The sequence below is a fragment of the Coregonus clupeaformis genome, chromosome 19 (assembly GCF_020615455.1).
Source record: "Coregonus clupeaformis isolate EN_2021a chromosome 19, ASM2061545v1, whole genome shotgun sequence".
NCBI classification, from domain to species: domain Eukaryota; kingdom Metazoa; phylum Chordata; class Actinopteri; order Salmoniformes; family Salmonidae; genus Coregonus; species Coregonus clupeaformis.
The window spans coordinates 6,692,011-6,717,825 of NC_059210.1; the positions used below are offsets into that span (position 1 = coordinate 6,692,011).

The 25,815-nt window shown below is 40.8% G+C and overlaps 2 protein-coding genes across 5 annotated transcripts in view; both read right to left on the reverse strand.

The window, feature by feature from the left end:
• Positions 1-17,336, reverse strand: part of LOC121531539 (suppressor of tumorigenicity 7 protein homolog) — an 83,491-nt gene extending 66,155 nt beyond the window's left edge. Inside the window, exon 1 of one of the 4 annotated variants that reach the window (XM_041836790.2) lies at positions 17,178-17,336. In XM_041836790.2, coding sequence (XP_041692724.1) covers positions 17,178-17,238 — 61 coding nt within the window. In that variant the 5' untranslated portion in view covers positions 17,239-17,336. Of the gene's footprint in view, positions 1-14,108; positions 14,227-16,909; positions 17,077-17,127 lie in introns of those variants that run through there. The other 3 variants (XM_041836793.2, XM_041836792.2, XM_045227088.1) reach the window with 3 other exon arrangements.
• Positions 17,337-18,956: 1,620 nt separating this feature from the next.
• The window catches only part of LOC121531538 (F-actin-capping protein subunit alpha-2), a 43,760-nt gene continuing 36,901 nt past the window's right edge, over positions 18,957-25,815 (reverse strand). Inside the window, exons 8-10 of the mRNA XM_041836788.2 lie at positions 21,914-21,985; positions 21,719-21,781; positions 18,957-20,006 (exon numbers count right to left, since the gene is read on the reverse strand). Of these exons, the coding sequence (XP_041692722.2) occupies positions 19,866-20,006; positions 21,719-21,781; positions 21,914-21,985 (276 nt within the window). The 3' untranslated portion in view covers positions 18,957-19,865. The remainder of the gene's footprint in view (positions 20,007-21,718; positions 21,782-21,913; positions 21,986-25,815) is intronic.

The window sequence follows — 25,815 nt, forward strand, 5'->3', positions numbered from 1 at the left end:
GGAATACCCTATGACACAGCCCGGAGGCAAGAAGAGATGAGGCCACAATAAGTGAGTTCACTCGGCTACTGAAGGAGGGGACCCACCCACTTTTCCAGGCTCTGATCACAAAACCAAACCACTATAACCTGTGAAATGGGAAACAATACATACAGCCAATCAGTCAAACAAAAAGACACCAACTGTCCTTTCTGCCTAGAGCATACAGACTGACCCTGTAGTGTACCTGTGGTAATTTCTTAAATTCTTAACTGTAATGTGCCCAGTGTTAAATCTGAACTTTAGCCAAAAATGTAATCACTTTAGATTACGGTTGTGTTTCAATGTCCATGTATTTTTAAAGTTTATTACAGTGGTCTTCCTCATCATGTAAAGAGCATCTCATTTCATAATGTTATGCAATGATGTTTTATATAATAAACTTGAAACTATAAGCCTAGGTAGCCTCTATAGTAAGGAACAATGTGTTGTGTAGATACGGGTAGGTGAGTGTCTATATTTATTCGTAAGTATTTATTACGTGTGTGTGTGTGTGTGTGTGTGTGTGTGTGTGTGATAAATTGATGTTTCCCATCCATTATGTAGACTAGACAACAACAACCCATGGCAGCCTTTGATAACCAGCCATTTATTCATTTTTCTTTCTTTGATTTTCCATTCAGGCGCAAGCGGAAGAATGAGGCGCACACAAAGGAAGGTCAGCAAGGCTTTGATTACCTACATTGGGCCACCATTAAAATGCAGCAAGAGCATTCAGATAACAGGGTCAGTGCTGCTTAGGCTCTGATGCTGCTGACATCTACTGGCCACAGAGAGAATTGCAGCTTATTTTCCTCTGAAAGGAGTTGGTGGTTTGACGTCTTATCTGACTTCTTGCAGGTATTTAGTGGAGCTTTTCCACTCTGAGGTTGTGTCTCAACTTTGGTTGTCTCCCTTCCTTCAAGAACCTTGGTAGGTAAGAGGACTTGATAGTTTCCACTACATTGCATTGTTCATCAAGTCCTGAGGTTGTGGCCATGAGGGAGAAGTTGATGTGGAAATGAAGCCTAAGTATTGAGATACAGCTTACACGTTAGAAAATCTGAAATGTTTGAGGAACCATCCTTTGAATAAGAAGCCTACATGAAAGCTAGAGACTGGGACATAAAGTAAGTTAATGAGGAGTGAGACATTTTGAAAGCTATGCCTTCCCTTACTAATTTTATGAGGCAATGAAGTGTGGGACTCAACGCTAGTACAAACAAATGTTGAGTGACTCGATCTCACCAGTCTGTCAGGACCATTAGTAAGGCAGACGCACACACATGCACCGCTATCCGCCTGGCACCAAACACTGATCCCATTCCAGAGACAGCGAGTGCAAGGGGGACTGCATATAACCCTGAGGAAAGCCAAGCCATCCAACCCAGATGAGCAATATAATTCTATACATGGCTGCATGCAATATGGAATGCCAAATAGACTCAATGGCTAAATACAAGGAGAATGAATGCTCAAAAAACCAATGGATGGGCAATAAATAGCCTACAATTGCTGACGTGATAGGCAATGTTCCCTCAAAGAAATGTGCCAATGCGCAAATTTCAGGTCTGCTGGGCGCAAACATGAACATCGTGAAATTTCTGTGCAACTTCCAGTGCGCGTTTACTGTTAACACTGAGGCTGTACCCGCTTTAAGTTAGTCTTAACAGTGGCCAAGTAGGTTATTGTGGCTATTTGATCATAATGTAGGCCTACCAGAGCGGCCTACCATAAAAAACAACGGAGAAAATACATCACATAACATTTTAACATGGAAATAGTTGTTATATCATTCAGCCTACAGTAGCAGCAAATGTGTGGTGTTCAATGTAGGCCTACATTCCATGAGACTTTTGAAAAAAACATGAGGGCTTGACATTAACCTGTTTATCCATTTGTCCTTCAGACAAGGAGGTGACTGAAAATGTGTTGTTTGATAAAAGAAACGACTTTACAAAATAAAATTCATTATTATTCCCATACCATTACCGGTATTACAGAGAATCAGTCAAATTATGCTACCCTCTGCCTATTTAGCTTATTCAAGACCGTCTCAAAATACAACACTTCCCTTTTAAGATATATATTTTTTAAAAGCTCATTACCTGACTCGCTTTTCAAAGATGGATAGAAATGCACACATTTTGTGCTCGTCGGAAGCAACCACTCCCCCATTGTTGACTAGAAATTAGCAATAAATGGGCTAATAACTCATTAACTAGCAAAGAATATGAACAAATGTGCACAGGTGGCTCCATGCAGCATTCGCATTGATCTCAAAACAAGCGTATCTACTCACGACGGCTCATGCATGTCCATATACAGTGCATTCGGAAAGTATTCAGACCCCTTCACCTTTTCCACATTTTGTTACGTTACAGCCTTATTCTAAAATTGATTAAATCAAACATTTCTCATCAATCTACACACAATACCCCATAATGACAAAGTAAAAACAGCTTAGACATTTTTGCAAATGTATTAAAAATAAAAAACATACCTTATCGACATAAGTATTCAGACCCTTTGCTATGAGACTCGAAATTCAGCTCAGGTGCATCCTTTTTCCATTGATCATCCCTGAGATGTTTCTATAACTTGATTGGTGTCCACCTGTGGTAAATTCAATTGATTGGACATGATTTGGAAAGGCACACACCTGTCTATTTAAAGGTCCCACAGTTGACAGTGCATGTCAGAGCAAAAACCAAGCCATGAGGTCGAAGATATTGTCCGTAGAGCTCCAAGACAGGATTGTGTCAAGGCACAGATCTGGGGAAGGGTACCAAAAAATGTCTGCATCATTGAAGGTCCCCAAGAACACAGTGGCCTCCATCATTCTTAAATGGAAGAAGTTTGGAACCACCAAGACTCTTCCTAGAGCTGGCCGCACAGCCAAACTGAGCAATCAGGGGAGAAAGGCTTTAGGCCTTGGTCAGGAAGTTGACCAAGAACCCGATGGTCACTCTTAAGGAGCTCCAGAGTTCCTCTGTGGAGATGGTGGAACCTTCCAGAAGGACAACCATCTCTACAGCACTCCACATATCAGGCCTTTATGGTAGAGTGGCCAGACAGAAGCCACTCCTCAGTAAAAGGCACATGACAGCCCGCTTGGAGTTTGCCAAAAGGCACCTAAAGGACACTCAGATCATGAGAAACAAGATTCTCTGGTCAGATGAAACCAAGATTGAACACTTTGGCATGAAGGCCAATAATCACGTCTGGAGGAAACCTGCCACCATCCCTACATGGTGGTGGAAGGATCATGACGTGGGGATGTTTTTCAGTGGCAGGGACTGGGACACTAGTCAGGATTGAGGGAAAGATGAACAGAGCAAAGTACAGAGATCCTTGATGAAAACCTGCTCCAGAGCGCTCAGGACCTCAAACTGGGACGAAGGTTCACCTTCCAACAGGACAACGACCCTAAGCACACAGCCAAGACAATACAGGAGTGGCTTCAGGACATGTCTCTGAATGTCCTTGAGTGGCCCAGCCAGAGCCCGGACTTGAACCTGATCGAACATCTCTGGAGAAACCTGAAAATAGCTGCGCAGCGATGCTTCCCATCCAACCTGACAGAGCTTGAGAGGATCTGCAGAGAAGAATGGGAGAAACTCCCCAAATACAGGTGTGCCAAGCTTGTAGCGTCATACCCAATAAGACGAGGCTGTAATCGCTGCCAAAGGTGCTTCAACAAAGTACAGAGTAAAGGGTCTGAATACTTATTTAAATGTAATATTTCAGTGTTTATTTTTAATACATTTGCCAAAATTTCAAAAAACCTGTTTTTGCTTTGTCTTTATGGGGTATTGTGTGTAGATTGATGAGGGGAAAAAAGAAAGAAAATGAATCCATTTTAGAATAAGGCTGTAATTTAAAATGTGGAAAAAGTCAATGGGTCTGAATACTTTCCGAATGCACTGTATGGCAATGGCTATTTGCATATAGGCCTACTGCAGCTCTGATTTGTTATGGCGCACCGGTCTGTGTAGAGTACGGCCTGAGTCTTGCCTGTCAAAGCAATAGAATCCTACTCCAATGCACTCTGCCTACAAGAACATGTATTGCTCAGTTAGTTTTGCATATTAAGTCTTGCATAGTTCATTTTGTTTTGGTATGTTACATTGAAAGTGGCTAATATTGCGTTGATTTGAGCACAATTCCCACAGTACAGCGAAATGTTGATAGTGTTAACTAAGGGGGAAAACTCTAGAAAGTTCAATCTTGTGCTTCTCTGATCGGGCTGATATAGAGGGAGCATTGGTGATAGGCCTACTTACTACATGCAAATCACTAGAAGCTTGGTAGCTAGGCTAGGCCTAATTCACCAGCTGTGAATCTGAGTCTACAAGCCTAAAACGCAAGGCTAAGTAGCATTATAATCTCCATGTTTCTCACTCCAGCTACTGTATGGTTGTAGTATTATATTGACCGACATCATTCCCTTTTAAACCTTTACGAGCATTCAAATCCAGAAGATCTAAAGACTATTCAAATCTAAGGCCTGGGCCATTAACCAAACTGTCCTGCTATGGAAAGTGGGAAACCCTATTAATGAGTGCACCTGTAGTGACAAGGATGTTTAGCAGGCTAGGTTGAGATTGATCATTCAATGAGCAGCGTGGTCATTCCTCCCAAAGGCTTCTTCTAATGTAACACACTTGATCATGTTATAGTCCTACACTAACCTAATAATCGTAGTCTTATTTCCTTGGCTCGATGCCTACCCCTAGTACCCTCAGGGATATTTCTGCCATTTAAAGCCTTGGGCGAGCCAAACAGTGTAAAAAAATAAATATTAAATACATTTGAGATGAAAAAACGCTTTCAGTGTAAACTTAAACAACTAAAACCAGATAAAGTATGTAGAAAAGATAATGACCATATATATTTTTTAATAATTTAATCTTTGAGAACTAAAAATCACCTAAATAAAAGCTAAACAGTCAGGGAGAATAGACATTTCCTAAAACCATGAAATTAACAGTATTGATTTTGTTATTATGTTTGTGCAAAATAACTCAGCTTTAGCCATGGCAAAATGCATAGAATGCAGGGAATTAGCTTTGAAACAGCAAAGTATTTTCTCAGCTCCATGACAAAATATGTACAATTGTAGGAAATAAGCTTTAAAATGGTCAAAATAAATCTTAGCTCCATGGAGAAATGTGTAGAATTGCAAGACATTGTCTTAAAAATGCAAAGGTTTCTCTACACCTCCAAGATGGGGGTGCGGCCGAATTCCTCTAAAATTCAGCCGCGCCGAGGGGCCGACCGTAGCCATTAGCTCGTCCCTGCCACGCCCACCACCTAAGCCCCTTTTTGATCCAGAAAACCCCCTGACCCTGACATATATTGTCTAGCAGCATCTGTACAGCGTGCACTTGTGCTGATGCTAGCCCTCTCTTGAAACTTAGCTTACTTTGCCAGACCCCTCCTTTCCAGGCAGCTCTGGCGACTCGAGGACAGCTCAGTGTCAGGAGCATTGCGGGACAGCTGCCTGGTGAGGTTCTGTAGTGTTTCCCTGGCTTAGACTTTCTCCCAAAGCAGGGGGGCATGAGTCCCCAAAACATCCAAGGTTGCTGACTTGACATTCTTCAGATTGGTGGCTATTGAAAGCAGAATGTTGAAGCGAACTAGAGTGATGGGTAGGGCAGGGCAGCCTGGCCTGTCAAAGGAAGGGCAAACATTGCTTTCTGTGCTCATGTTACTGACTGCACACAAGTTCTAAATTAAGGCCCCCATTCCAGTTGGATCTAACTACGCTGTGTGTGTGTGTGTGTGTGTGTGTAGAGCCATCTGAGGGTCAGTTTAGCACAGTGCCCTCTCACAAACACAAGGGACATTGGTATTTCCACCAGGCTGACACTGCTACTGGAGCCGCCAGGCTTGGAGAGGAGATCTCATGAATAGTCCCCTGTAGCTCAGTTGGTAGACCATGGCGCTTGCAACGCCAGGGTTGTGGGTTCGTTTCCCACGGGGGGGCCAGTATGAAAAATGTATGCACTCATTAACTGTAAGTCGCTCTGGATAAGAGCGTCTGCTAAATGACTAAAATGTAAATGTAATCTTAGGGTAGGCCTACAGAGTGCCAATGCTCTGGGCTATAAGATGCTCGAAAAAACATGAGTGTAGGCTGATGAGCAGATATACACCAGTTGTTAGGGTCCATGGCAAGCAGAGTTCTACAATGTGTTGGCACAAAATGGCCCAAGCATAAAACCCTTTATGCTTTAACGATAAGAGACATGCGGTTGCGCCTATAATTCTACTGTGTGATTTCCTGTGGTTCATCGGTTTGAGTGCTGTTGAAGAGCTTACCGTTTCCCCACTGCTCTAAATGTTATTTGATCACTCCTTCTGCTGGCTAGGGATAACACTGAAAGCCTTGTCTATTTTGCTTCCCAACACTTTGAAGGGTTACTTACATTTTTACATTTTAGTCATTTAGCAGACGCTCTTATCCAGAGCGATTTACAGTTAGTGAGTGCATACATTTTCATACTTAACTACTTAACTTCCGCCCTTCTCAACACTCACCTGTGTTAATGAGAGAATCACTGACATGATATCAGCTCATCCTTTTGTGGCAGGGCTGAAATGCAGTGGAAATGTTTTTTTGGGGATTATGTTCATTTTCATGGCAAAGAGGGACTTTGCAATTAATTGCAATTCATCTGATCACTCTTCATAACATTCTGGAGTATATGTAAATTGCCATCATAAAAACTGAGGCAGCAGACTTTGTGAAAATTAATTTGTGTCATTCTCAAAACTTTTGACCACGACTGTAGGCCTACCCTAAGATTCCAAGCCTGGCGGCTCCAGTAGCAGTGTCAGCCTGGTGGAAATACCAATGTCCCTTGTGTTTGTGAGAGGGCACTGTGCTAAACTGACCCTCAGATGGCTCTACACACACACACACACACACACACACACACACACACACACACACACAGCGTAGCTAGATCCAACTGGAATGGGGGCCTTAATTTAGAACTGTGTGCAGTCAGTAACATGAGCACAGAAAGCAATGTTTGCCCTTCCTTTGACAGGCCAGGCTGCCCTGCCCTACCCATCACTCTAGTTCGCTTCAACATTCTGCTTTCAATAGCCACCAATCTGAAGAATGATGGAGGCCACTGTGGTCTTGGGGACCTTCAATGCTGCAGAAATGTTGTGGTACCCTTCCCCAGATCTGTGCCTTGACACAATCCTGTCTCGGAGCTCTACTGACAATTCCATTCGACCTCATGGCTTGGTTTTTGCTCTGACATGCACTGTCAACTGTGGGAACTTATATAGACAGGTGTGTGCTTTTTCCAAATCATGCCTGTCCAATCAAGTTGTAGAAACATCTCAGGGATGATCAACGGAAACAGGATGCACCTGAGCTCAATTTCGAGTCTCATAGCAAAGGGTCTGAACACTTATGTAACTAATTGTATTTTTAATACATTTTCAAACATTTCTAAAAACCTGTTTTTGCTTTGTCATTATGGGGTATTGTGTGTAGATTGATGAGGATCTTTTTATTTATTTAATCCATTTTAGAATGAGGTCTGCATATTTTCCGAATGCACTGTATGCCATAATAATAAACAAATATTGACTCTCTGACAACCAACTGGACATGTTCACATGAACTTCACATGTTGGTGCTCTTGGGTCCTCTCCACAAAGAGGTTATTTCTTTCTCTCCCATGAGTCACAGTAAGGGAGGGAGGAGGAACTGGTATAAAGGGATTCTGGCTTTATAGAGGACTGTGGCGCTTCTATTATTTTCTTCTCTTCACAGCCAGTCAGATACAGCACATCATGCATAGTCGAGTCAAGCATATTTTCTCATCCACTTTCATGGCTTGAACTGAACTCCCTTCATCTCCACTTTATGAGCTAATATTCTGCTATGGTCCACTGCTGCACACCACTGACTTCTAGCTTCCAGGGAAATGCCCAGAGCTGTTTTTGCATGAGGGGGAGGAAATGGGAACTCAGAAGTAGAGAACTGAAATGGTATAGTAATACCATAGATCAGGGGTCGGCAACAGGTGGCCCAAAACAAGCCTGTAAAGTTTTTAGTCAAATCTTTTTTTAAATAATTATTATCTAGTTGCCTACCCCTGCAGTAGATGATATGAGGAACATATCATGATATGAGGAACATACCCACAGCTGAATCTAGTTGCCTACACCTGCCATAAATGATATGAGGAACATACCATAGAGATCCTATTCAATTACTAGAGGGGCTATGTCATAAACCCTTTAAAGTTCCAGAATGGGGTGAAAATGGCAGCCATCTTGGTCAGGGAGAAATCCAAAACCAATGTAATTGGAAGTATAGGTGATGGATTTCCTGCTTTTAATTATGCAGGAAAATAAAAAGTAAGGCATGTGATGTATCTGAAATTGTCTAATTGAATTAGTCAACATACAATAGTCACATAATTATAAATAGAGTTTATATGGGTTTTATACAAATCTACAGTATAAATAGCCTCTAAAATATATGTAAACAGACCATAAATGTCTCATATTTAGTTTACTATTATATGATACAATATTTGTTCATTTAAAAAAAAATATGGAATCATTCCTCTAAAACTGGCTGGCTAGCTAACGCACATACAGTGTAGATACATTCTTCACATTCATTGTTTGACAATATCTTATCACGGAACTGGCAAACCATGGTTGTTTTTTAGATGGCGCTGCAGTGGATAGCAACCACTTTACGGCTCCTGACCAATTCTGCCATTTTGTGTGCTAAATTACGGTGATCTGAACTTTTTTTGTTCATGTCACAGCCATCATTTCCTATGACCGAAAACAGCTTCTGGATATCACTAACCTCGATTTGGATGACAATTTCTACTTCAACAAGTCGGCAGCTCTGGACATTCTGCTTACTCCAGACCCTAATTCCTGGGACTCGAAAGAGGAAGCGATGCCGCAAGAGAGGTAAACGAGCTGACATGCTGACGAGACTACGTTGGCGAGCAAATAGACCACAACTACCCTCCGTTCTATTAGCGAATGTACAATCACTAGAGAGAGAACAAACTGGACGAGCTCCGCTCGAGACTATCCTATCAACGGGACCTGAAGAACAAGATTTTGCTCGCCTTAGTTAGAATACCTCATGATAAACTGCAGACAATACTATTTACCAAGATCTATATTTTTCATACCTGTCTATTTACTACCACAAGCACTCAACGAGCAGTATAGGGCCATAAACTAACAAGAAAAACCACATTCAGAGGCGTCGCACAAAATGACCGGTGATTTTAAAGCAGGGAAACTGAAATCCATTTTACCAGCATGTTGCCTGTACAACTAGAGGCGACAAAACTCGATGACCTTTACTCCACACACAGAAATGCATACAAGCATCTCCCTCGCCCTCCATTTTGCAAATCTGACCATAACACTATCCTCCTGATTCCTGCTTACAAGCAAAACCTCAAACAGGAAGTACTACAGATGCGCTCAATACGGAAGTGGATGCTAAACTATAGGACTGTTTCGCTAGCGCAGATTGGAATATGTTCCCGGGATTCATCCATTGAGGAGTTTACCACATCAGTCACCGGAATGACCAGGAAAAGCATCAATACAGAACTAAAGATTGAATCCTACTACGCCGTCGCTGATGCTTATCGGATGTGGCAGCGCTTGCAAACTATCACGGATTACAGATTACAAATGGAAACCCAGCAGTGACGCGAGCCTACCAGACTGCACCATTGAGAGCATCCTGACTGGCTGTATCACCGCTTGGTATGGCAATTGCTCGGCATCTGACCATAGGGCGCAACAGAGGGTAGTGTGTAGGGGGCGAGCTCCCTGGCACTGGTACCGCACGGGAAGCGGTACCGATGAACCAAATCTGAAACCAACAGGACTAGGGCTGACCCCAATTGGTCGACTGGTCGATTGTTTGGTAGTTAGGCTTTTGGTAAACCGAGATTGTTTTAGTCGAGCAGCAACAAATACAGCGCATTCGGAAAGTATTCAGACCCCTTGACCTTTTCCACATTTTGTTACGTTACAGCATTATTCTAAACTTAATTAAATAAGAATTTCCCCTCATCAATCTACACACAATTCCCCATAATCACAAAGCAAAAACAGGTTTTTAGAAATGTTTGCAAATGTATCAAAAATAAAAACTGAAATAACTTACTTACATAAGTCTTCAGACCCTTTGCTATGAGACTCGAAATTGAGCTCAGCTGCATCCTGTTTCCATTGTTCATCCTTGAGATGTTTCTACAACTTGATTGGAGTCCACCTGTGGTAAATTCAATTGATTGGACATGATTTGGAAAGGCACACACCTGTCTATATAAGGTCCCACAGTAGACAGTGCATGTCAGAGCAAAAACCAAACCATGAGGTCGAAGGAATTGTCTGTAGCACTCCGAGACAGGACTGTGTCGAGGCACAGATCTGAGGAAGGGTACCAAAACATTTCTGCAGCATTGAACGTCCCAAAGAACACAGTGACCTCCATCGTTCTTAAATGGAAGACGTTTGGAACCACCAAGACTCTTCCTAGAGCTGGCCGTCCGGCCAAACTGAGCAATCGGGGTAGAAGGGCTTTGGTCAGGGATGTGACCAAGAACCCGATGGTCACTCTGAAAGAGCTCCAAAGTTCCTCTGTGGAGATGGGAGAACCTTCCAGAATGACAATCATCTCTGCAGCACTCCACCAAATCAGGCCTTTATGGTAGAGTGGCCAGAAGGAAGCCACTCTTCAGTAAAAGGCACATGACAGCCCATTTGAAGTTTGCCAAAAGGCACCTAAAAACTCTCAGACCATGAGAAACAAGATTCTCTGGTCTGATGAAACCAAGATTGAACTCTTTGGCCTGAATGCCAAGCGTCACATCTGGAGGAAACCTGGCACCATCCCTACGGTGAAGCATGGTGTTTTTGAGCAGCAGGGACTGGGAGACTAGTCAGGATCGATGGAAAGATGAACAGAGCGAAGTACAGAGTGACCTGAAAATAGCTGTACAGCAACGCTCCCCATCCAACCTGACAGAGCTTGAGAGGGTCTGCAGTGAAGAATGGGAGAAACTCCAAATACAGGTGTGCCAAGCTTGTAGAGTCATATCCCAGAAGACGCAAGGCTGTAATTGCTGCCAAAGGTGATTCAACAAAGTACTGAGTAAAGGGTCTGAATTACTTATGTAAATGTGATTTGTTTTTTATTTGTAATAAATATATTTTTTATAAAAACCTGTTTTTGCTTTGTCATTATGGGGTATTGTGTTTGATGAGGAAAAGAAACACGTTATTAATTTTAGAATAAGGCTGTAACCTAACAAAATGTGGAAAAAGGTCAATGGTCTGAATACTTTTCGAAGGCAATGTATATCACCAGTAGTACATTTACGTTAATTCCTAAATCTACAATGTTTGTTACTTTGGTTATGGTAATTTCTGTTAATGCATTCAATATTATTATTCCAGTCTTCCCATTATCATTGTCGGAGTGGACACATTGTTTGCACAACCTATGCTACACTTGTGAGAAACAAGTTTTGGTTTATTTCATTCCATTTACGAGTTTTGTCAATTTAGTCATTGTCTTTTGTTTGGAGCGCTCCTGTCAATGTTGAGTTGAGCACACGCATAGAAGTAGGCCTATAGTCTACCTGGCCTGTGTGTAAATGTAGGCATATAAATGTGCCTATTTGGGGATCTGATAGTATTTCTGATTGGCTTAACGCACCACCACTGTGGAGTTTCTCAAAGTTGTTTTATTCACCTCAAACAGAAAGCAAACAAAGTCTGTTTTTACATCCACTGGGAATTACAATAGTTCCTCAATGTATTTGAAAAATCTTTCCAGCTCTCTCCCTTTCGATAACCACTCAGCATGAAAGGGAAAAATGTCATGCTCTGATCCAGTGGAAACGTCATAAAATAGGCCTACCTGATTACTTCTAATCAGTGCTTGACTTGGACTGAAATAGGTTCTGGTACTCATTTTGGGTGCTGGTACTGTTTATATTTAGGTGCAGTAGCTCCACAATACTTTTGAGCTAATATTCTATAAGAGGAACAGGAGCTCAAGCAGTAGAACATTTGAGGTGCCGGTACTCAGCTCCAGTGAGCCCCTGCTGAAGTCAAGCACTGCTTCTTATCCCTTGCGCAAATAGCCTACAGCTGTGTCTGTCCCGAGCTCACTGGTGCCGGAAACCCTGAGGGCCCAGAATATTTTATACAATGGTGTCAAGCTTCAGGCCGGACCCAAGTTAATAGTTGATACATGTGTAGCCAATGTGATTTATAAGATATTTATTTTCATCAGGATATTTTCTACCTGCAGCCTGCAATGTTTTTATTTGTTGGCATCATATAGGCTATTTTTTGATAGTTGGCAATGGCAATAGAAGTTACTTTTTAGGTTTGTATCCTGTTCATTCAGATTTGGATATAATTTCGATTAACCACATGACAATGATTTTGAGATAGAAAGACATTCTAAATTAAATGAAACTGTTCCATGAAAATGTGCATATGAAATCCATAACTGGCACGCAGATCGGTAGAAATTGTCAAATAAATTGGCATTCCACATGAGAAAGGTTGCAAACTCCTCATGTAGCCTATTACCGGCTACTTCAGGAGATTAATGGCAGAATCTGCGAAAGCCAGCAGGAGCAGGAGAATAGTTGAGTCAGGTTACGTTTTTTCTTCTTCTGGTTATCTAGATCTCTGGCGCTTCGAGGCATTTGTCTTATTTCATTAAACCGTAAGCTCAATGCATATAAATTTAGTTGATTTTATTAAAACACATATCTATATAAGGAAAAATACACGTTTTAAAATGTAGACCAATCGATTGGTCGAAAGAACAGACGACTTTCGGTCGACCAAGATTGTTTTGTTTGTTTACGAAGCATGTGACAAATACACTTTTATTTTGATTTGACAAACTCCTTAACCAACATGGACCGTCGTAAGAAGGTTCACGTCCATTCTAGTATTCTATAGCATAGAATTAGGAATTAGAAAAGGTTGAATAATGAATAAGAGGAACAAGGTAAGAACAAGAGAGGATGTTGTTGAGACAACTCAAGATGACAGAGGCCAAATCAGAATGTAGGACTAGCTTCTATCCAAGATGTGTTGGGATGGTTTGGGTATGTACCGGTCATTAAAAATAGTCTTGCAAGTAGACCACTGATTGGCCAGCTCATCCTCCTCAGGGAGAAGGCATGTTCTATGAGGAAAGAAATAGCAAGCATTTTTAAATCAATGTGAGGTGGGGGGGGTTTCTCCAATCTATGGAGTTAAAGGACAAATCCACCCAAAACCACTAATTCCTTTAAATTTACAGTGTTAAATAACACTAATATGTGAGAACAATATTTGTGAACAAATGTTTCATTTTGGCGTTATAATAAGGTTGGTAGCAGCATGGAAAATCGTTGTGGAAATCTGTTGCAGCTCAAGTCGACTACAAAATCCACAATGCAACTCTCTCTCTAGGTAGCTAGCTAGCAAATGTAGCTACACAATAATACCAAAGACAAAAATCAGCATGTAAAGTAGCTAGTTAGCTGTAAAATCGCCTAAACAAACTGCACTATCAATTTAGGCGTCTACAATCTCACCATGTTCTGTTGTGTTATTTACTGTATGTTTTGTTTATCCCATGTGTAACTCTGTGTTGTTGTTGTTTTTATCTTGGCCAGGTCGCAGTTGTAAATGAGAACTTGTTCTCAACTGGCCTACCTGGTTAAATAAAGGTGAAATTAAAAATTAAAAATTTCAACCTGCAGATCGAGTCTGACATTCGCAATGGCAGATATACTTTTGAGATGGGAAAAGTTGCCCATGCTACGGTAACAGGCCGCACGGTGCATTCTAGGCGATTCTGGGTCAAGGACCGCTCTCCTTCAATAATTGAATGGGAGTCTATTGGGCGCTAGCTCAAAAACCCAACATTAGCACGAATTTCATCAACAAGAAGTACATTACAAATCTTTTCTGAGATGTGAGATAATTAACTTGCCATCTGTAATATCATATGGCTTTGGAATCGTGACATTACGTACCTTCCAAGGAAAATGACACAGCATGACAACGTGAACTTGATTGGTCGACAGTCTGCTGGGTTGGGCATTACATGTTCCTTTATTCATTGGATTCCTATCTCCTTTCTATAATATCTCTGGCAACGGCACCATGCAATGCACCCTGGACGAAAGAGGCAGACAAATGGGTAAAATGATCTAGAACCTCCGTTAAATAAAACATTTCTTGAGGTAGGAATATCGCAAAAACATTCTCAATGGCTCATTCAAGAGAAGACATCCTGAGTTATGACATCGGCCAGTATTGAAATCTGACTTGTATGATAGATGTTTTTGCAATCTAAAAGTTGTATTTCTATTAAATTCCAGTGTAGTAAGAGCGACTTTATCACAGTGCTATGTCATACCGGCCAGATTTCTGCCTGCTTGAACGCCAATAACTCAAATACACGTGAAAACATGAAATTACCCAGGGAATCGATAGAACATCACCCAGAGATGCACGAAAACAATATAACATTCAAAATGGGTGAACCTTTAACAGAATATGAACTTAGTTACTTTAAAGGTGCAATACTGTATGCAGAAATCACATTTCCTGGTTGCTAAAATTAGAATAGTTAGCCTAATTTCAGTTTGTGACAAAAAAAGAAGTAATTGTGTAGAGAATCATTGTACCATCTAAACCGCTGTGAAATATATTTCCATAACCACAAATATTGTTTTTTTAAGCGGTTTGAAGCTGGTGTAAAAAACTGAAAGTAAAAGACGCAAAAATGGAAATAGCACACATAGAACAGATCTACCGCTTCTTAGACTTGCTTTCAATGCGAATGACAGATCTATAACTCACATTTCTATGTGAATTTGGTCGGGTCGCACAAAAAGTTACATATCGCAGCTTTAAGACATTGTAATGTCATCTCCAAAAATGGGGTTGTGGGTGAGGCTGAGCATTCATGCCACACTGAACCTGGCACCTAAGTCAAGTACAGTGACTTTGCATTTCAACATGCATGTCTGGTCTGCCTCCCCAGGCCCATTCCAGTTCTTACCACCCTGCCCCTGCCTCAAACCCAACGACACACACGTTTGCTCGCTAGCGAACATACACATGTACACAAACACCAATGACAGTCAAAAATAAGACACAGAGACAAGAAAACACACTATAGTGCACACTCAACTGGTGATTTTATGCCAAATATGCCACTCAGCTAGTCTGTGTATCTAAACGTTGCCTGGCCCTCCACTCCTCAGCCAGCCAGCTGGCCCACCGAAAGAGCACATTCTTCCATCTGCTCCTCACCACTACTCTGTCACAGAGGAGAGAGAGACTAGATCCTGTTCTCAAGGAACCACCTAATCAAATGCCAACTTAGACATACATTTTTTTTATGAAAGTCATATTTGACTGACTAGGCCATCACGCAAGCCAACAATGACTTATTCTGACCCACCAAGTGCTTGTTGAGCCTCTACTGAAATCATAAATGGCAACCAGAAAACATATGCCAAGAGCCATTTCACCATGTTTGATAAAACATGGTTACAGAAGTAAACACTAAGTATTTCATAATTATATAGCTATCATATACACTGAACAAAAATATAAACGCAACATGTAAAGTGTTGGTCCCATTATTCATGAGCTGAAATAAATGATCCCCGAAATGTTCCATACACACAAAAAGCTTATGGCTCAAATTTAGTGCAAATTGGTTTACATCCCTGTTAGTGCGAACTTCTCCTTTGCCAAGATAATCCATCCACTTGGCAGGTGTGACATATCAAGAAGCTGATTAAACAGCATGATCATTACACAGGTGCACCTTGTGCTGGGGACAATAAAAGGCCACTAAAATGTGCAGTTTTGTCACACAACACAATGCCACAGATGTCTCAAGTTGAGGGAGCATGTAATTGGCATGCTGACTGCAGGAATGTCCAACAGAGCTGTTGCCAGATAATTTAATGTTAATTTCTCAACCATAAGCCACCTCCAACATCATTTTAGAGAATTTGGCAGTACATCCAACCGGCCTCACAACCGCAGACCACATGTAACCACACCAGCCCAGGACCTCCACATCCGGCTTCTTCACCTGTGGGATCGTCTGAGGGGGAGGGGGAGGTGCTGAGAAGTATTTATGCCTGTAATAAAGTCCTTTAGTGGGGAAAAACACATTCTGATTGGCTGGGCCTAGCTCCCCAGTGGGTGGACCTGACTCCCAAGTGGGTGGGCCTATGCCCTCCCATGGCTGCGCCCCTGCCCAGTCATGTGAAATCCATAGTTTAGGGCCTAATTTATTTATTTCAATTTACTGATTTCCTTCTATGAACTGTAACTCTGTAAAATCGTTTATATTTTTGTTCAGTATAGTTAGCTAGCTACCCACATCAGACATTTCTATTGTATGCCACTATCTGAGACAGAATACAAATAATAATAATAATAATCCAAAAGGCCAACTACTACAAACACAATATAAACAAAGTCACTATTCCAAAGATGAGACATTACTTACTGTCTAGTCATGTAGCTAACTAGTGGCTTTGCTAGCTTGGTAAAAAACAAAACAAAGACAACGCAACAACGAATTGAACTGCAACGTTAGCGCACAATCTGGCGGCATGCTTGTAATAGGTACTGTTAGCTAAATAAATAACATTGCATGTGGAACATGACTTCGCTAGATAGCTAAGGGGTAGCGGACTAACTACAGTAGCTAGCAAAGTTAGCAAATATGGAAACTTTGAAAGTGTGGTTATAGTGTCCACAAACACTATACACAAAAAACGAGCATGTCTAATTGTCTTACCTTGAAATTAGTTATGTGAAAGCCAGCTATAACCGTATCAGTTGCATGATCTTACTAGCTAGGCTATCCTAGCATAACAAGCGAGAGAAAAACAATACTTATGTCTGGCTAGAGACTGTAGACGTGTCTGCAAAGTCTGCTAGCAAGCACGCACTAGCTCGAGCTAGTCCCAATTACCTTTCTTAGCATGCTAACTAGCTAGCAAGCAAGTTACCTACCTAAAACTCTGAAGTCGTTAAAAAAGGACGTTGACGTAAGCGACTCTCACCTGTGGTCAGGTTGTCGCTGTATCTGAATGGCACTCGTAAAATGTAAACCAAAAATATCATAACAAAGAACCAGACTGTCAGAAGTATGTCCAAGACCAGGCAATGGAGGACTTGAGTTGCTCTATTAAACCTGTCCCATTTTCAGCCATGATACTCTGGGCTCTTAGTGTATTCTGGGACGATTTATGATATTTCAATAACTTTAAAGGATGGAAACATATGACTGCTTTGATAACACCTGCCATTTGAGAGTTTATTAGTATAGTACAACAAAACATACACATACTCAAAAACATATTCAAATTATTTATGAAAGATGACTATCTTCCACCTTTTTAAAATTGAGAACCATGCAACAGTAAACATGTTGTCACCCAAAAATGATGCAGCGCCCCCCCTTGGGCCAATTAGTGACAACAATTAAAGCTCAAACAGGACAGGAGATATGCTGTACTTGTTCAATGTTTGGAATTTCAGTCGATTACTATAGCGCCCCCTTGGGCCTATCAGTGTAATTTTGTAAATGCCAGATCTCTGTGGCATCATTCACCCAAAATCGGGTCAGTGGTGTCTGAGATATATTGCGTGTGACTAACGTACGAACGGACTGAGACAGATCCATAGGCCCCCTCCGATTTCATCGTGGGGGACAATAACAATGTTTTAGCCATCCACCGTGAAAATAGAAACAAACAAACAAACAAAAAAGGACAGAGCCATCCACACGACTTCTCCAATCAGTATTGCGAGAGTGACAGCTTAGTAAGTAAGTTCTGTCTCGTATGACTGCTGTGTTAACCTTTATTCATGATTTTAAAAAGGCAACAGTAAACATATAGTCCCCCACAAATGATTCAGCGCCCCTCCTTGGGCAAATTAGTGTAATTTAATAAATTACGGATCTCCATGGCAAGACGCATCATTCACCCAAGTTTCGTCAAAGTCGTGCCATTGGTGTCTGAGATATTGCGTGTGACTATAGCGCCTCCCTTGGGCCAATCAGTGTAATTTTGTAAATGCTGGAGCTCTAATGGCAAGATGCTTAATACATCCAAGTTTAATTAAAATCGGGCCAGTGGTGTCTGAGAAATGGTATGGGGTTGTCACTAAGCACGTGTGCCAAATTTCAGCATTCTGAGTCAAACAGATCAAGAGATATAAACATGTGCCCGTTATAGCTCCACTGTGTGGTGTTATTGCATATGTTGATTATTGACAGTGTTTGCAACATGTACCAAATTGTGTTACAATATGAATATCCTTGACTGATTTATATGCATATGTGCCAGGCCACGCCCATGTCAATGTTTATTGGTCAATAGTGGCCATGTTGTTTTAGGTACTTGTCTGGAAAATATTGCGAGATACCTTTGTCCATAGATACCACATATCAAGTTTCATGCAGATCGGTCATTCAGTGCCAGAAGAGCAGAGTTTTGCGTTTCTCACAAAATTCTAAACGGCAGAAAATCCATCGAGGCAAATTTGTTACTTGTGACCCATGTACTGAATTTCATGCCTTTAGGTCAACTGGGGTGATCAGATTGGTAATTCATATCGATAGGTTCCTAACACTATTTCCACATTTGTAGCGATCTGAGACTAATCCGATCTGGATCAGGTGTCTGCAAATGTAGAAGTAGTGTTTAACTTAAACCCTATAACAGGAACCCTGTCAATGGTCAAATTTGAGTGAGTCAGTAAACATAAAATGTATTATTTAATGCAACAAAGTTGTGACTGAATTACAATTAATCAAGGAAATAAATCACCAAACCGAAGGACAAGGATGTTTAATACAGGTATATATTACAATGTGTCGTGTTATAACACAGTCAGCTCTGTTCTAATTCAAAATAAGCAGTGATACCTTTTAATTTGAACATTTTAATCCACATTTGGTAGCAATTAAAGAGTTATTAATAATTAAGCTTGTCAGGGTATTATAGGAACCATACTTTCATGGCGTCATGAAAGTTCAGTTCAGAAGTCAGTGAGTTAACCTGCAGTTTAGCTTGGAGGGTCACACAAACTTGAGATTTTCACGTTTGGTCTGGGGTAAACCGTGTGGGAAGTATCAATATGAGGGGACCAAGAAGAACATTGAGTGGTAGAAATTGACAGAGGTGATGGACCACTCGTGCAAAACATGTAATTCTGATGTCATAAAAGTACAAGCCATTGAACACGACGGAAGGACTCTTTTACAGTACAGTAGAGGATTCTTATCCTGTATTAGCCAATAAAGTCCTACTCTAAATTGATATACATAGACAGATTCCTCAAAATAATCATTTCATCATTGCAATTGGAATTGTTTTTCCTTGGGTCAAAGGTGTGGTCTAACTACCATAATAATAATAAATAGACACATAACATTGTCACAATGTATATCAGGTTGTTTTGCATATGAAGCTCCACCCCTCTCCTAGGTCCTACATCCTCCATCCAAATCCTATTTTGCCAATAATAACAACATGATTATTTACTTTATCATCTATGTATTATACAGATTATCTTTTTAACTGTGTCTGTGTAAAAGCATTAATAAAAGTAGACATCTTAATAAGTGTAATAACGTTTGACATTTTTTGGACACTATTTTTTCCGCTCCCATTTATCTAATTTGTACAAAGACGATACAATAATCCAGTCATGCAATGCTGGGATTTTCAGTTTTGTTTGTTTTAAGCGTTCTGCATCTCCTTGCCGATCTTGTAGCTCAGGATCTTGTTCCAGTCGATCTTGGTGCGCGTCACGGGAAGCTGGCGGCGTAAGGCTTTGAAGGTAGTGTCCGACATGGTCTGGTAATTCTCGTTGATGGCGGTCTGACCGGGAAAGAGGGCGGCGAAATTAGTAAGGGCTTTGGGGTGTCACAATAGGCATTTCAGAAATGATTTTACTTTTAGAATAATATCATTTTCTTCTATGATATCCGGATAGAGAATTGCTCTTGACTCTCTTGACCAATCAAAATGATGCAAATGCACATTAAAATAAACATTCTACCACAGCAACCATGTTATTTTTGGGAAGCCCATTTGATTCTGAGTTCGGACAATTATTTCTAAGATACATACCTTCAGTTTTTTCACTCGCACATAAGAGGGAGGCTTGTGCTACCGGTGCTAGCACATGCACAGATCAAATACACTGCTGGAACTCCGATGAAGCTGTTTACATGTCCTAATAATTCAAAAGATTGCTCAGAAAACCTGGTGTTTTATTAAAATCGGCCTATGCTTACTATGATTGACCTTATGCCGATTAAGATAAGCCGAGTGAGGTGTTTACATGACTAATGCGATACTCTTCCTAATGCCATAATCAGTTTAATATCAAATTATTAGTGTGCATGTAAACTTACTCAGTAAAAGAGAAGCCTGATTTTCACCATGATAGAACTGATACAAAAAAGTTATTGTTGAGTGTTTTGTATTGATGTGTCAGGTCTTGTGGAAACATTTAGGTGCGCGTGCCTGTAATTGCTATTTGAAGTGGGGAAAATAGCACACCAATGTCAGGGCAGACTGGAGGGCTAAATGCGCACTGTTATAAAAACTACACTCAAAAGTTGGTTGTTTTATTAAATTAAGAATTTCAAATGTCATGGTATATTGTTGTAGTTAACAATGTCATAGGGATAATAAAAAAATGTAGACAACTTTTCATTGTTAAAATAGGCCAAAAAATATATATTTAAAAAATGAACACTCACTCAAGTAATCGAATAATAACATCCATTCGGATATTCAATTAATCCGTTAACCGTGCCCATCTCTAATAGGAACCACAATTGACAGGAACAGTGTCATGTGGTAATGGTTTCCAGATAATGTTTTGACGTTACACAAGAATATGAACAACGCCTGACAGACATGTGTCATGTGTGTTATGTGACACTAGTGGCAAAATATGATGCTTCATTATTGCATGTATTTGATGTTACAGCAATTTGTATATGTACAGGTAATGGCCAAAATAATGGAAACACAAGTAAAAGAGGGATACAAAGTATATTGAAAGCAGGTGCTTCCACACAGGTGTGGTTCCAAAGTTACTTAAGCAATTAACATCCCATAATGCTTAGTGTCACATCAAAATACTGGACAGGCCATACTTTTTGGCTACCATGGCTATGTCCCCATAGGATGACAATGCCCCCCATCTACAGGGCACGATTGGTCACTGAATGGTTTGATGAGCATGAAAACGATGTAAACCATATGCCATGACCGTCTCAGTCACCAGATCTCAACCCAATTGAACACGTATGGAAGATTCTGGAGCAGCGCCTGAGACAGCGTTTTCTACCACCTTCAACAAAACACCAAATTATAGAATTTCTCGTGGAAGAATGATGTCGCATCCCTCCAAAACTTCCAGACACTTCTAGAATCTATGCCAAGGTGCATTGAAGCTGTTCTAGCTTGTGGTGGTCCAACGCCCTGTTAAGACACTTTATGTTAGCGTTTCCTTTATTTTGGCAGTTACCTGTATGTGCCCAAATCAAAGAGTTCCCATTCCTAATCCCACACACCTGGTAGTCGTTCTCCGCAGCCTCCATGATCTTGATGAACTCCTTTGCAGTTGCAGCTTCGTTCTGGTGGAGAGTAACAGTGGAAATCAGGAGGTGAAACGAGATGTCCAATGATCATCAAAAATGCATACCTAAGCCAAATACTTTACAGCAGGGGGGTTGTTCCACATGTATTCTATTTAATGATGCACTCACAGAAATGGACATGGATTCCTGGACCTCTTTGTGGCTGACCAGCTGAACGTTGCCGTCTTCATAGTAATGAACCTACAACCAGAGAGTACGGTGTGATGGTCTAGAAATAAATTATGCTAAATGTAACCATGCCCACGTGTACACACACATACAGTGCCTTCAGAAAGTATTCATACCCCTCGACTTAGTCCACATTGTTGAGTTACAATCAAAAAGGATCAAATAAATTGTTTCCCCCTCACCATCCACACACACAATACCCCATAATGACAAAGTAAAAACATGTTTAGACATTTTTGCTAATTTATAGAAAATGAAATACATAAATCTCTCACTTACATAAATATTCACACCCCTGAGTAAATACATGTTAGAATCAACCTTGGCAGCGATTACAGCTGTGAGTCTTTCTGGGTAAGTCTAAGAGCTTTGCGCACCTGGAATGTACAATATTTGCACATTAAAATTCTTCAAGCGCTGTCAAATTGGTTGTTGATCATTGTTAGACATTTTCAAGTCTTGCCATAGATTTCAAGTCAATTTAAGTCTAAACTGTAACTAGGGCACTCAGGAACATTCAATGTCATCTTGGTAAGCAACTTCAGTGTATATTTGGCCTTGTGTTTTAGGTTATTGTCCTGCTGAAAGGTGAATTTGTCTCCCTGTGTCTATTGGAAAGCAGACTGAACCAGGTTTTCCTCTAGGATTTTGCCTGTGCTTAGCTCTATTCAATTTATTTTTATCCAAAAAACTCCCTAGTCCTTGCCCCAAACATATTCAGGACAAAAAGTTAAATTGCTTTGCCACATTTTTTGCAGCATTACTTTAGTGCCATGTTGCAAACAGGATGCATGTTTTGGAATATTTGTTATTCTGTACAGCAGGGATCATCAACTAGATTCAGCCGCGGGCCGATTTCTTCTTATGCGGAACATAATTTCAAATAATTAGTAAATTGACTGCAAGAAGCCCAAACAACTAATAATATTAGACTAAAGCAATCATTTCAAACCTTGCTTACATTTGTATATGATCATGTGTCTCTCTATTATGCGCAGGAATACTGATTTCCTGGTGTTTTTACAGTCTTATGTCCAACAAAATTATGATTACTTTTTCTTATTTTTGCTCAGAAAACTTGGGGAGACAAACAAAACCATTTGGCATGCGGGCCGCCAGTTGGGGAACCCTGCTGTACAGGCTTCCTATTCACTCAGTCAATTAGGTTAGTATTGTCGAGTAACTACAATGTTGTTGATCCATCCCCAGTTTTCTCCTATCACAGCCATTAAACTCTAACTGTTACTGTTTTAATGTCACTATTGGCCTCATTGTGAAATCCCTGAGCGGTTTCCTTCCTTTAAGGTAACTGAGTTAGGAACGACGCCTCTATCTTTGTAGTGACTAGGTATATTGATACACCATCCAAAGTGTAATCAAAAGGGATAATCAATATCTGCTATTTGTATATTTACCAATAGGTGCCCTTCTTTGTGAGGCATTGGAAAACCTCCCTGGTCTTTGTGGTTGAAATTCACTGCTCGACTGAGGGACCTTAGAGATAATTGTATGTGTAGGGTACAGAGATGAAGTAGTCATTCAAAAATCATGTTAAACACTATTATTGCACACAGAGGGAGTCCATGCAACATATTGTGACTTGTTAAGCAAAGCTTTACTCCTGAACTTATTTAGACTTGCCAAAACAAAGGGGTTGAATATTTATTGATTCAAGACATTTCTGCTTTTCATTTTTTATTAATTTATCAAAACATTATTCCACTGTAGTCCATTACCTTCCGGTTCCAGTGGCATGCATGAAACGGGTAGCTTTCTCATTGCTTTTTTTTTAGCAAATAACTATGAACTAACAGACTTCTGCTCACTTCTAAAGTGGATACATACTCAACTAAAAGTGGAAAGTTTGGAGACAGCAGAAAATTTGACAGAGGGGCGACTCCATGACCTGGAAACAGCGCAAACTATGCTAGAAGGCGAAATCAATTTAATAAAACATTTAACAGAATCACTCGAAAATCATTGATGTAAATTCAATGTGCGAGTCACAGGACTTGAAACTGGTGTGGAAGAGGAAGGGCAACCCAACTTCTTTCATAAGCACTCTTTTCTATGAACTGTTTGGGCAGGAGACCCTGGGTTCCATGCCACTGATAAACATTTCGCACAGTAAGGGTCCTCTCCAGAACGGATCTCGGTGTATGATTGTACGAATCCACAGTTCTGAAGTCAAACTGCAAATTGTTCGCCTCGCTGCGGAATCGGGGGCTCTGATCTACAGTACCAGTCAAAAGTTTGGACACACCTACTCATTCCAGGGTTTTTCTTTATTTTTACTATTTTCTACATTGTAGAATAACAGAGTGAGATGCTATGTTAGCTAGCTGGCTATGGCTATCCAACACTGGAACTCTTCCAAGTCAAGGTAAGCTTTTGGTTTTAATAATTTATTGCCACTGGGCCCTTCGATGTAACTGTTAAACTGCTTGCTGTACACTATACTGCCTGATTGTAGAGGGTTTATTAAACGCATTTGTACTAGTAGCTAGTTATGTTGAATATGACGTTGGCTAATATGGTGATAACAATGTAGGCTGTGTGTAGCGGTTAGCGGTTATGGTATGAAGGTTTTGCTTGGAAGGTTTTTTCGCCTGGTCACAGACAGCTGTTGTATTGTGCACTGAAGCCCACAAGCGAAAAGAAAAGGTGAGAGAGCGTAATCATTAATCCAACTGTTGGATGAATGATTACAACCTAGATCAGCTAGATGTGCAAGGCGGTATTGAATGTGTCACTGTCTGTCACTTTGATTACTCCAATTTTTATCTCGACCTGTGCACCTACAGTGGGGAAAAAAAGTATTTAGTCAGCCACCAATTGTGCAAGTTCTCCCACTTAAAAAGATGAGAGAGGCCTGTAATTTTCATCATAGGTACACAACAACTATGACAGACAAATTGAGATTTTTTTTCTCCAGAAAATCACATTGTAGGATGCTTAATGAATTTATTTGCAAATTATGGTGGAAAATAAGTATTTGGTCACCTACAAACAAGCAATATTTCTGGCTCTCACAGACCTGTAACTTCTTCTTTAAGAGGCTCCTCTGTCCTCCACTCGTTACCTGTATTAATGGCACCTGTTTGAACTTGTTATCAGTATAAAGGACACCTGTCCACAACCTCAAACAGTCACACTCCAAACTCCACTCTGGCCAAGACCAAAGAGCTGTCAAAGGACACCAGAAACAAAATTGTAGACCTGCACCAGGCTGGGAAGACTGAATCTGCAATAGGTAAGCAGCTTGGTTTGAAGAAATCAACTGAGGGAGCAATTATTAGGAAATGGAAGACATACAAGACCACTGATAATCTCCCTCGATCTGGGGCTCCATGCAAGATCTCACCCCGAGGGGTCAAAGTGATCACAAGAATGGTGAGCAAAAATCCCAGAACCACACGGGGGGACCTAGTGAATGACCCGCAGAGAGCTGGGACCAAAGTAACAAAGCCTACCATCAGTAACACACTACGCCGCCAGGGACTCAAATCCTGCAGTGCAAGACGTGTCCCCCTGCTTAAGCCAGTACATGTCCAGGCCCGTCTGAAGTTTGCTAGAGTGCATTTGGATGATCCAGAAGAGGATTGGGAGAATGTCATATGGTCAGATGAAACCAAAATAAAACTTTTTGGTAAAAACTCAACTCGTCGTGTTTGGAGGACAAAGAATGCTGAGTTGCATCCAAAGAACACCATACCTACTGTGAAGCATGGGGGTGGAAACATCATGCTTTGGGGCTGTTTTTCTGCAAAGACACCAGGACGACTGATCCGTGTAAAGGAAAGAATGAATGGGGCCATGTATCGTGAGATTTTGAGTGAAAA